General features: G+C 45.7%; 1 protein-coding gene across 1 annotated transcript in view; it reads left to right on the top strand.

Moving 5' to 3' along the window:
- dusp8a (dual specificity phosphatase 8a) overlaps positions 1 to 771 on the top strand; it is a 32,783-nt gene extending 32,012 nt beyond the window's left edge. Inside the window, exons 6-7 of the mRNA XM_079742761.1 lie at positions 1 to 227; positions 321 to 771. The exon at positions 1 to 227 is cut by the window's left edge and continues 626 nt beyond it. Of these exons, the coding sequence (XP_079598887.1) occupies positions 1 to 227; positions 321 to 683 (590 nt within the window). The 3' untranslated portion in view covers positions 684 to 771. The remainder of the gene's footprint in view (positions 228 to 320) is intronic.
- The last annotated feature ends 11,246 nt before the right edge of the window (positions 772 to 12,017 follow it).

Here is a 12,017-nt window from a genome sequence, read left to right as displayed (position 1 = left end):
CGCCGGGGTCGCTGGGCGTGTCCCCGGGCCAGCGGAGCCCCGCCCTGGACGACCCCCTCAAGGGCTCCCTGCTGCTGGCGCTGCCGGCCCCCCTCAGCGCCGCGGCGGGGGCCATGTGGACCAAGCACCGCGACACCGTCCAGGCCACCACGCCCGTCACGCCCACCGCAGACGCACCCTGGCACTTCGGAGCGGAGGAGGGCGGCGAGGGAGGGATGGAGCTGGGAGGAGGGGGAGGAGGAGGAGGGGGAGGGGGAGGAGGAGGAGGAGGAGGGGGAGGAGGGGGAGGAGGAGGAGGAGGAGGAGGAGCAGGGGGAGGGGGAGGAGGAGCGGGGCAGGAGAACGGCAGAGAGTCGTCGTCCGCGTCGTCGTCCTCGGTGAAGTTCGGCAGCAGCTCGGCCTACCTGGCCTTCGGCTGCAGCGAGGGAGGGATCCGCCTGCGGGACAAATCGCCGCCGCAGCGGGAGCGCCGCAGCCCGGCGCTGGCGGCGGCGGCCGTGTCCAACGGCACGTCGGCGTCCGGCTGCAGCGGCCCCACGGCAGAGAAGCAGTTCAAGCGCCGCAGCTGCCAGATGGAGTTCGAGGACGGGCGGATCTCCGACACGCGGTCCCGGGAAGAGCTGGGGAAGATCGGGAAGCAGTCGAGCTTCTCCGGGAGCATGGAGATCATCGAGGTGTCCTGACAGACAGCGGGCCCGGGCAGAGGCCGCCCTCGGAGAAAAGATTGGAGGTGGTTAGAAGAGGAGTAGGGAGGGGAGGACGGACACAGGGGGCTGGGGGGAGGGGGTGGTTCAAAGGAGGTCCTCCGCTCAGAGATGGTGTACAGTTAGTGTAGGGTAGGGTTAGCTAACCCTGACCCTAACTCTAACCCTAGGTGTACAGGACTCCTGCAGGGGGGAAGACACGCAAAGAGCCATGGGCGAATCATCGACGACAGCCTGCTAGCCAAACGGCCGCTGGTGTCTGCTTTCATTGACACGCAGACAGACTGTGATACCCCCGCCGGGGACCACCGCACAAAGGTGGTCTACGGTCAGATGTATTGTGCTTAAACGATGATGAACAGCTTCCAATATGAGCCCCTTTGTTTCTTTCCTACAGCTTCACCTCAAAGTCAGAGCGCACCCCACCCCCCCTCCCATAAGCGTGACTGTGCTAGCGTGCTACACATGCTTCTGAACACTGTCCACGTCCAGGAACATTAAACAAGGACGCCTGTGCAGCACTGTTTGTAACACCACTGCACAAAAACGGACAAACAATCCTCCCTTCTGGTCGGCGGTAGAGCCCAACGCGAGGCGATGCTGGACCAAAACACATGAATGAAGGATCCCTGGTGTTTTCAGAGTTGTAAGTGAACGGACCCTCCGGTGAGGTTGCACCCCTTTCCATTTAAAGCACAGCCTGTTTCAGTTTTACTTTGAACGGAAGACATGACTTCTCGGATCATGTCTGAATTTTAGTGCGGTTCGGACTGTAAGATGTATTGCCATTTTTGCGGGGGGGAGCTTAGGTCTAATGACTCTTCAGCATAGTGAAGTTGTGTATGCGCATGTATCGCTCCATGAATCCTATGTCTACCCCCCCCCCCCCCCCCTTCCTTCTACTTCCTTGCTCCAGATCACAACTGAGCATGCTCCTGAATCTGACTACAGACTGACAAATAATATATATAAATATACAAAATGAACCTATAGCGACTTTAAAGGACTTTTTTCACTTATGGTTTTAATTTATTGTATCTGTTCATTCTGGCAATGAGAATAATATAATGTTTTGTGGACTTTTTTTTCTTTTTGATGATTTATTGTCATTATCGTTGTTGATGTTAGTATTATTTGCTGTATTGTATTTATGATCACACACTAAAACCACACACACACATTATAACAAACCCTGTCACAAAGCCAGACGAGATAATGTCTGCGTTTCCGCCATCGGAAAAAAGACCCATTGCTCTTGGGTCCATCATGGCTAAGAAAAAAAAACAAAAAACGATTTTCAACTCCCGACATGCGACCTGGTCCATCCTTCCACTGTATGCACCCGGTCAGCCACGCACGTCGTCACAGGTCCGTGGTGCGTGGCTCTACCGTGCATCTCCCCCCGGGGTGTTGAGGGAATCCTCAGGTGCTCCTGCTGCAGTAAGCCAAAGCAGAGCACCGCGTGGGTCCATCAGCTCAGCTCAGCTCATACAGACACAGACACAGACAAAGACAGACACACACACACAGCAAAATGGAAACTATTTCCTTCCTTCTTTTTTTATGAAGGGAACATGTGTATCCCAAGTTGGTAGTAATGCACTCTCCTGGTGTGAGATGTTATTTATTTATAATGTATAATGTATGTCTTTTTCCCCTCACTATCCCCTACTGATGAACTATACCCTTTGATCTCTACCCGTGGACTCCTGTAGTCTGCAGACTGCACATCAATTTCCTGTGTTTTGTTGACCCATGACCCCACACACACACACACACCCCTAAGGCTGAAGGTGCAAGCAGCCTCTCCTGTCAGTGCTTAGTATATTTTGAAGATGTTATGATTATTTAAGACATGTAATAAAACGATGCAGGCTGTCCCAATTGCTAAAATTGTTGGTATTGATGTTTTTATTATTATTATTATGATTATTATATTATTATTACTATGTTGTGTAAATAGCAATGTATCTAAGGACATGATTATGAATTTAGGTGACTTTTTAAAAAGAAAATCCTTAAACCTTAGGCTGCTTGACGCGAAATACCTCAGGATCTCAAGAAAGGCTTTTTCCTCCCCTGTACATGTTTTGTGAAAATGCGAGAAAATACAGACATGACAAAAGATGACCACCCCTATGCTTCTTCTTCTTATTCTCTCTCTTTCGTCTTCTTAATCTTCTTCTTCTTCTGTGGTGTATTTGCGTTGGGGATTTCTTGTCTGGGGATTCCTGAGCTTGTATGAGCGCTGCCATTCTTCAACTCTTTTAAATGAACAAATTCACTCTCAAGCAATCTACACACGTCTGCTGCAACCTTATTGATTCTTTATCATTTAATGAGAAAGAGTAGCAGATTTCCGTCTGATCAGAAAGCACAGCCTTTGCACAGAATTAAATGTAACATTTGGACACCACTGACTGCAGTCGTGTTGCTATAAACATAGTCCTGAACTGTGGCTATCATTTTTGGATTGGAACAAAGGGTTCTATAGTGACTCATATTTTGGCTGGATAGTGACACTTCTAACAATGATAACAAGCATTAGAGACAATATGAGTTAATATTAATAGTTAAAAACATTATACATTGTACTTCCAGTAGATGTTGTCACCATGATGCAAACTAGCTTACGTACTTGCATCCGGGAAGATTGTCTCTTGGTGTATCCTGGGATTATTACAACAACCTTTTAATGTCCCACGGGAACGGGAGATCTTTGGGTCGGAGGTTAACCGAGGCGAAAGATACAGGTGTGAGAGAGGAGGGGCTGTTTACGTGAATATCGTTGGTTGTGTGGTTAGTGAGTATCAGTCTGATCTGGGAAAAGGACAGGAAGGATCTATTGCACTGCCACAAAGGAATGCTTCCTTGTTCGTCTCTGTCGCCTTGTTTTGATTGGGAGAGAGAGGGCGAGAGAAGGCAGAAAGAGGGAGAGAGAGAGAGAGCGAGAGAGAGAGAGAGAGAGAGAGAGAGGGAGCTGGGAGAGAGGAACGTCATGGGTGTGCTGTTTGCCCGGTGATGTGATGTGTTTGAACAGTGCTTATCTTCAAGGGATGAGAGTCAGATGAGGTGGGAGTTTGTGTGCATGCGTGCGTGCGTGAGTGTGCTCAGTGTGTGCGTGTGTGTACCTCCCTCACATTGACGCAAAGCTCAGGTGACACGCCAGTGCTCCATTGTGTGGGGGAAAGTCAAGTCACTCCTGCAAGCAAGAGAAGTGAAGAGCAGAGAGAGGACAAGGGGCATCCCGGTCTAACGGCTCTTTGACCGCACAGCCAGGCTGGGTTTCATGACGTCAATGAGGAAGTTCACCTTGTTTAATGAATCCAACTCTGTCTTCCATTTTATAAACAATGCACGTCTGCAGTGCAAACAGGGCACCGCGCTGAGAACACGCTACCCCTCCCTGTGTGGTGCGCTCTGGGGTCTGTACGAGAGGACATGGGAGCACTTTGTATGCACACACACACGCAGATACAGACACACTGTAAACCAGAGTGCCTTGGGCCGTTTGTGTTTGTTGTGCTGTACACAGGCGTTCTTTATGAACGGTTCAAAATGCAAGGAGACGGCCGAGGTAATGGCATGGCCCATATAACCAGCTGAGCTCCAACAGTGCTTGTGTATGTGTGCGTGTGTGTGTGTGTATGTCTGTGTGTGTGTGTGTGTGTGTGTGTGTGTGTGTGTGTGTGCGTGCGTGAGTGTGTGTGAGTATGTGCGAGTGGGAAGCCTGAAGTGATGTTTAATGGCCAACGAGGGAATTCCGCCATGGTAATGGAATATAGAACGGCCTCACCTCTGCTTCCATTCTCTCTGCCGACAAAACCACAGTATTTTTATCCATGGATCAAGGGGGATAATCCCTGCTAAAGATGTGTGTGTGTTTGTGTGTGTGTGTGTGGTTGTGTGTGTGTGTCTGTGTGTGTGTGTATGCGTGCGTGTGTGTGCGTGCATGTAGTCTTTCAAGGTGCCCTCGGTACACTTCACCGTAATGTGTGTGGGAGTGTACAGTAGGTCATGTGACCAGCTACCTGGCTGTCCTCTCTGTGCTGCAGTGCGCTGCACGTCTCCTGTGTGGGTATTATGTTACCGATGTCCCGCTCAGCCCTCTGAAATAGCCCGCGCTGATCCGATTCATTGTTCTGCTGCCTCCGATGCTAACCTCATCGTTTCATCGATACCTTGGCAAAGCCCGACCCCTGCAGTATTCATGGTCTGTTTTTTATGACTGGGGGGGGGGGGAGTCTATCCTGGAATCTCCACTCATTTTGTGTATGCGTTAATGTGTAATGTAACTACCCGTATAATGATAGTAATTACAATACGGTTATTTCACAAGCTCAAAACAATAAAATACAGATAAAAAGGACAAAGGAAACTCAGTAGTCAGTAAAACAAAGTGAAAACAAAGAGAGGCAGTCAAGGCAGGGAACAGAAGACGGGTCAGGCAGAAGAACAGAGTTGGTTGGATGCAGGAGTCAAGGGGGTTAGTGATGAAGGGGAGACTCTAACACCCAAGGGTGACTTTAAGATTAGGGACCTGATTGTGCTGTCAAACAAGGCTATGCTACCTATACAGCCTTGTGGTGACGTATGCTTGCATGTGCATGCATGTGTGTGTGCTTGCGTGTGCGTGCGTGTGCGTGCGTGTGTGTGTGCGTGTGTGTGTGTGTCTGGGGGGGCTATTCCGTAATGTCCTGTGCATATTTCATTTAAATGTGCATTTTTTCAACAGATGAGCACCGTTGTGTTGGTGTGGTGTGTGTGTGTGTGTGTGTGTGTGCGTGTGCGTGTGTGTGCGTGTGCGTGTGTGTGCTTGTGTTCGTGTGTGTGTGTGTGTGTGTGTGTGTGTGCGCGCGTGTGGTTGATGGCTACCAGACGGAGCCATGCTGAGAGGCTGCCTGGCGCCTGATCTCAGTCCTATATGGAAACTGTTAGAAGACTTACGTCAGCATAGCACTTTCCACTCACACACACACACTTACTCAGACACTCACACGCACGCGCACAAACACACACGCGCACACACACACACACAAGCACACACACTTACTCAGACACACGCACAAACACAGACACACACATACAAGCTCACATAAACACCCACACATTTTCACACAAACATAATACACATGTCCGAAAAGATGAAACAAACTCTCTCTAGTCCCATTTTCCCCACTCTTTTTTTGTTTTCTTCTACTGACGCTCTAAACTCCACGGTCATTGGAGGCGTGCTGCCTGGTCGGGACGTCAGCACAGTGATATGTGCTTTTCCAAGCACCACAGAGAGTGACCTGCATTCCAGCATTTCTTACCCACTTATTTTCTCCCATGAAGCACTCCTGTCCTTATATAACCCTGGGTTTCTTGGCTTACTCTCTCGACTGCTCAAGGATTTCGGCTTTCTCACTCCTTTTTCCTTCTTTCTCCCTCTATCTCTCTCATTCTCTTTCGTTCCATAATTTCTTTGCTCATATCTTTCGTTCTCTCTCTCCAGCTAATTCTCTAACTAGTTCTCTCTCTCTCTCTCTCTCTCTCTCCTCTCTCTCTCTCTCTCTCTCTCTCTCTCTCGCTCTCTCTCTCTCTCCCCTCTCTCTCTCTCTCTCTCTCCCTCTCTCTCTCTCTCTCTCTCTCTCTCTCTCTCTCTCTCTCCCAACCTCATCTCTTTCGCTCCTCTCCATCTCTCACACTCAGAGCCAGAGAGGGGGTTTGTGGGTAGGCTGACCCTGCAGATGTGGTGGGTGCCTGCTGACTCGCGCCAGGCCAGCAATAGAATCTGGACATACTTGTGTGTACCAATGTTCCCTCCCTGTTCTTAACCACATGTCAAGCCCTCCCCTGTTCCAACTCTATAAATGAATGACGTGAGTTGGCTTCCAATCTTAGACATTTCAATCATGACTGGCCATTTGCTGTTCTGCTGTAGACCAGTTTCAGCAACAAATCAATAACAAATCAATATCAAACCAGTTCAAGGTTTGCTGCTATCGACCTGAATGAATGTTTTTTTTTTTCAATCAATGGACTAGGTCCAATAGAGCTGTACAGCTTTTTGTTTATCAGAGGACATGGTATGGTTATCAGGGCATGACAATACAATGCATCATGGGAATTATCACCAGAGAAATAGTTATAAGCAGTGGGCCTCAATCCGATTGTATTAAATCATGCAAATAGGTCGCTCAAAACCATTTTCATCACTTTGAAATCTGATTGGAACAGGTCAAATCAAAATTCTACCTGTCTAAATGTATTTTTAATTTACCTATGGAGAAATGGCTGTAAATGTATGATGCAATGAACTACAGGGCCCTCCTAACTACCAAACTACCTAACAAGTCCCAATTACCAAACTGCCAACCAAAACCTATCAAACAAACTACTTACCAGAACCTATCTACCAAACTACCAAAACCAAACTACAAAGCTACCTTCCAGGACCTTATTACCAAACCTTCCAAGACCTAACTACCAACTACCGTACATACAAGATCTAACAACCAAACGACCTACCTGGCTACCAAACATATATCAACATTTTTAATAATAAGCAATAACATGCTGTCATATAGAATAACAGGCTGTCATATAGAATATCAAGATTGAATGAAACTGATTGAATCCTGTTTCAGCCGACCAATAAGGCTTCGGCGAATTCACAGAGGCCAATTCTGATGACTACGGATGGTCATGAAACCTAGTGGCGCCCCCCTCTGTCGGCTCTTGGTATAACACCACCGATACGACGCGCCCCTTGTCAAGGCAAGGTGAAAGTCAATCGATTGTTTCGTTCAGCAAGTTAGAGGTAGAGATTGAATGAACATCCGACCTCAGAGCGTCCAATTTCATTAGTCATCAGAGGAAGAATGAAAAGAGCCAATGAGGGAGAGTCAGGGAGAGAGAGAGAGAGAGAGAGAGAGAGAGAGAGAGAGAGAGAGAGAGAGAGAGAGAGAGATGTGCTGCCTCTGGTCTACCACTGTGTACATGTGGTTCTATATAAGTGTGTGTGTGTGTGTGTGTGTGTGTGTGTGTGTGTGTGTGTGTGTGTGTGTGCGCGTGCGTGCGTGTGTGTGTGTGTGCGCGCGCGTGTATGAATGGTTTAAAGTGCTGACCATAGCTGCTACAGATGCTGACATGTGTCTGCCTCTAATGGAACTCTCTCTCTCTCTCTCTCTCTCTCTCTCTCTCTCTCCCTCTCCATCAGCATCATCAGCACTCCCATGGCCTGAACCCGTCAGTGGATTCACACACACGCAGGTGCTTGTCTTCTCTCCCCTTTGGTCAGCAGCGTATAGATCAACATCACATGATGCCTTCATACTTCACCTCACCACAGACACTACCTCACCTGCACAACCAATGAAACACGAGACCACATGGGAAGGGTCACCTGGTTACTGGCCTATTGAAACTCGCTGGCTATATCCATAAAACCACATGAGAAAATCCAAATTCAAAATCTGTCTGTGTGTTGAAGGTTACTACAGTTTTAACCTTTTAAGCGTGTAACTCCAACGCAAAGACCGAGTCAAACTCTTCTTCTCCATGTAGGCTAAAAGCATATGGACGATTCAGTACAAAAATCCTGCTTATCGACTATGTTGGTCTACTGTGTAAGTAACAAAGTTCTGTTGGGCTGTGTTTTCCTCTGATAGATAGTCTGATATATATTCTGATATATAGTCTGATATATAGTCTGATATATAGTCTGATATATATTCTGATATGTAGTCTGATATATATTCTGATATATAGTCTGATATATATTCTGATATATAGTCTAATATATAGTCTGATATATAGTCTGATATATATTCTGATACAAACCTGTGTGTTTCTCCATGCAAGAGGATTACCTCTTTGTGACCTTTGAGAGGTTTCCTGTTGTGCTTGATTAAATAAATGTTTTATTTGTTTTTAACTTAGTATTAAGAAGACCCAGGTCCTGAAGAAGATGACATCTGTCTCCAGGAGGCTTACAGGTAAGCTCAGGACAACAGGGGGATCAGAGCCTGATAAAATCATAAGGCCCAAAACAATTCAGAGACATGAGTTTCCCAATCGTTTAACCTTGCCAAGTAAACATTGTGTGGTGCATTGGTACAGAAATACAATTTACAACCATAAGAAAACAAAAAGATACATTTTCAGCATATAAAACAATTATTATAATAATAAATAATAAATAAATAGCAAAAATACATATATACAAAATAAACGCAGTAAAAATATAAAATACGTAAAAGTGTCTCTTGATGATGGACTAATCCGGACACACTGAACCATCTGCTGCTTCTGCCTGTCGGCCCCTCTTCTCTGTTATCCTCCCCCCCCCCTCCCTCATCGTGACCTCAGGGCCGGGCAGAGGGCTATTTCTGAGGAACTGCCGTCATCTGCAAATGAGTTCACGTCTGATTTTGGTTGAATCTCAGCGGCAGTCTGGAACAGCCCCCCGTTGTTCTTCTTTGATTGCACTGCTGTTTGGAAATAAAGCATGATGTCGTTGATGCCTTTAAAGAATTATCATTAGTAAGAGTGGGAAGTGTCTCTCACCGCACACACACACACACACACACACATTAAGGGTGAGTTAAGTGTTGGAGCCAGGTCTGTAGCAATAAGTGATGTGACTAAAACTGACTCACATCAAGACAGCAGCCTGAAGTCACTGATGACATAAGCGCATACACAAACACACACACACACACACACACACACACACACACACAAACACACACACACACACACACACAGACACACACACACAAAACTGCAGAATCGACGCAGACACAGAGCCAGACTTGCGGGCGTCGACGACTTGAAATTAAGTCATATTTGTGATCCTCTTTATTATGTGGTCATTGCCGAGAAAAAAAAGCACAAGCACACTGCAGCAGATTATGAGATCATGTCAGACGGTTGATCGACCGATTATACCCACAGCATAGGAACGGTATGTGAACTGGCATCATGGCTCCTTAGGGGTATCATATGATCTATTGGGTACAGGGATACGAAACAGCTGTATTAGGCATCAACAGCTTTCTGCATACTGTAAACAACAACAACAACAACAACAACAACAACCTTTAGAACCAGTGCCCCCCTGACAGACATTCCCCACACAGCTCAAGGTTAAAATGGAGTCACCGAAATGCAATGTTTCGTCAAAAGAATAAGAGCTCTGTCATTTAAACAATAAACTTTTGACAAAACAAACTACCGTGGACCTTGTAGATAAAGGGAGCTTGGCGATAGACAAAGAAAGATGAATTACGGTAAATGCTCACTCAGTGAGACATTGTCAAGCAGACGCCTATCTCTTCTTCATATGCGAATATACAAACACAAACAAGAATATAGACGCTCCCGGTAGCATCCTTTATGCATTTATAATTCATACCCCAGAGTAATGTGAGGTGTCTCCGTTATAATGCTTCCAAATGGCTTTTTGAGTTACTGATACCAGCAATGAATAAAATATTATATATTTCAGAGCCAAAGTTTCGCCCTGACTGCAGCTGTTCTTTAAATAGCAGAGGTTTGTGTGTTTGTGTGTGTGTTATGTGATTAGTTATATATGTTAGTGCGTGTACATGTGCACGTTCAGGCATGTGTACATTTATACTTGCTGTATTGGACAATTTCCTCCAGATTTATGTCTGTATGACTTTGTGAGGGTGAATGTATGTTGTGGTGACGAGCTCTGGCCTTTTGATGGCATAATGGACAACAGCGGATTGATTTACAGGGAGGCACAATGGTAATGGATGCTCAAATACCTGGACAGAACACCGGTATCATTATGTTTACAAATCAATTAAAATCACATTCAACTACAGAATTTTGCTTTGCATTCCCGATAAAAAACCTCCGCTAGGCCGTAGAAGACAAGCAGGCCCATTCTCCAGAGTTTTTTTTAATGTATTTATTCGTAATGTGGAGAAAGGAGAGAGAATGAGGATGCAGCAGAGTGAACCGCTGTGTTTCCCCTCAGTGTAAATGGCGTAGGACGGGAGCATATTGATGTCTCTCTGGTATATTATTGACTGAGGCTTTATATTTCAGGAAGTGACCTTGGGCCGGCCAGACGTTCACCTGACCGGACCAGGGTTCGTTTTCCCATGCAGTGAATCTCTGGCACCAGCCATCCTGCATGACATCACCAGACCAAAGGCCTTAGCTCGATCAAAGTGAGAGCCGGCCAATCTACTTTTATTGCTTAATGGACGATTGTGTACGGATTACAAACAATGAGTTAACGATTAGGAGGGATCTGTCAAGACATATGGCTGTTCTTTATTTATGATTGCATGATGGTGTGTTGTATTATTTTTACTAATTCCTAACATTGTTCTGGGAATTGTCAGTGGTTTAAAGGTACACTGTGTAGAGTTTAGTGGCAGAATGGACTCGTTTAAGCCTGTCTCCAAAGCACTGACTGCAATCAAGATAAAGGATCAATACAAATAAGAGAGAAGGATAATTCTAGGTCTATGATTGTAGTTTACTATGGATGCAATAAGAGAAAGGTGTATTGTCAACAGCAACAACAATAACCACACTGTAAATGTGTACAGTCCCATTCAGATCCATTTTTTATAATTATTTTATTCACATGGTAAAAAACACAATTGCGTTAGATGTAAAGGGGCATTTACTGCAATCATAGATTCATAATTGATGAATCTATGATTGCCAACCGAAGACATTAAGTTGGCCATCATAGATTCACATTTTTTCACACTACATTTTACACACTAGACCTATAAGGTATAGCTTTAATGCTGCATTATTCAAGAGGAACATGTAGTTGCAACGTCCATGGATATGAAACAATCTATACAACAACCAATATGTGACAGCTAGTGGGAGGCAGATATAGATTATTTGATCATAGTATACCTCTGTGGTTTTCTGTAGCCTAGCTGTCAGCAGTCGACCGCCCTTTAAAATGTGTTTACATTTTGCATGGTACTTCTTTTAAACATAGATACCACAGCTCTCTCTAGTGGCGTGTAACAGTATTACATAATAGTCGCTTTTCAACTGGGTTCCTGTCGGTCGTTGCTCTAACTCCTCCTCCTATTAAATGATTGGTGGCCACCAGGGTACTAGGGTGTAAAAGAGCCAATTATGTAGTTCTGCCTTTTGTTAACAGGGCTTCTATTCCCAATGCCCTTTCGCTCGCTTGTAAGCAATTGTTTATTTATAGAACCGCGAGGGTCCAGAGTATGGGGAGGATAGATAGCATAAAAAGAATAGAGGCGGATATGGTGGAAGAAGAGGAGAATAGATAGCAGATAAAGGAAG

This window comes from Pollachius pollachius (assembly GCF_949987615.1).
Source record: "Pollachius pollachius genome assembly, chromosome: 9".
NCBI lineage: Eukaryota > Metazoa > Chordata > Actinopteri > Gadiformes > Gadidae > Pollachius > Pollachius pollachius.
Note: the sequence above shows the minus strand (reverse complement) of the source record. Positions and strands in the feature narration are given on the sequence as shown.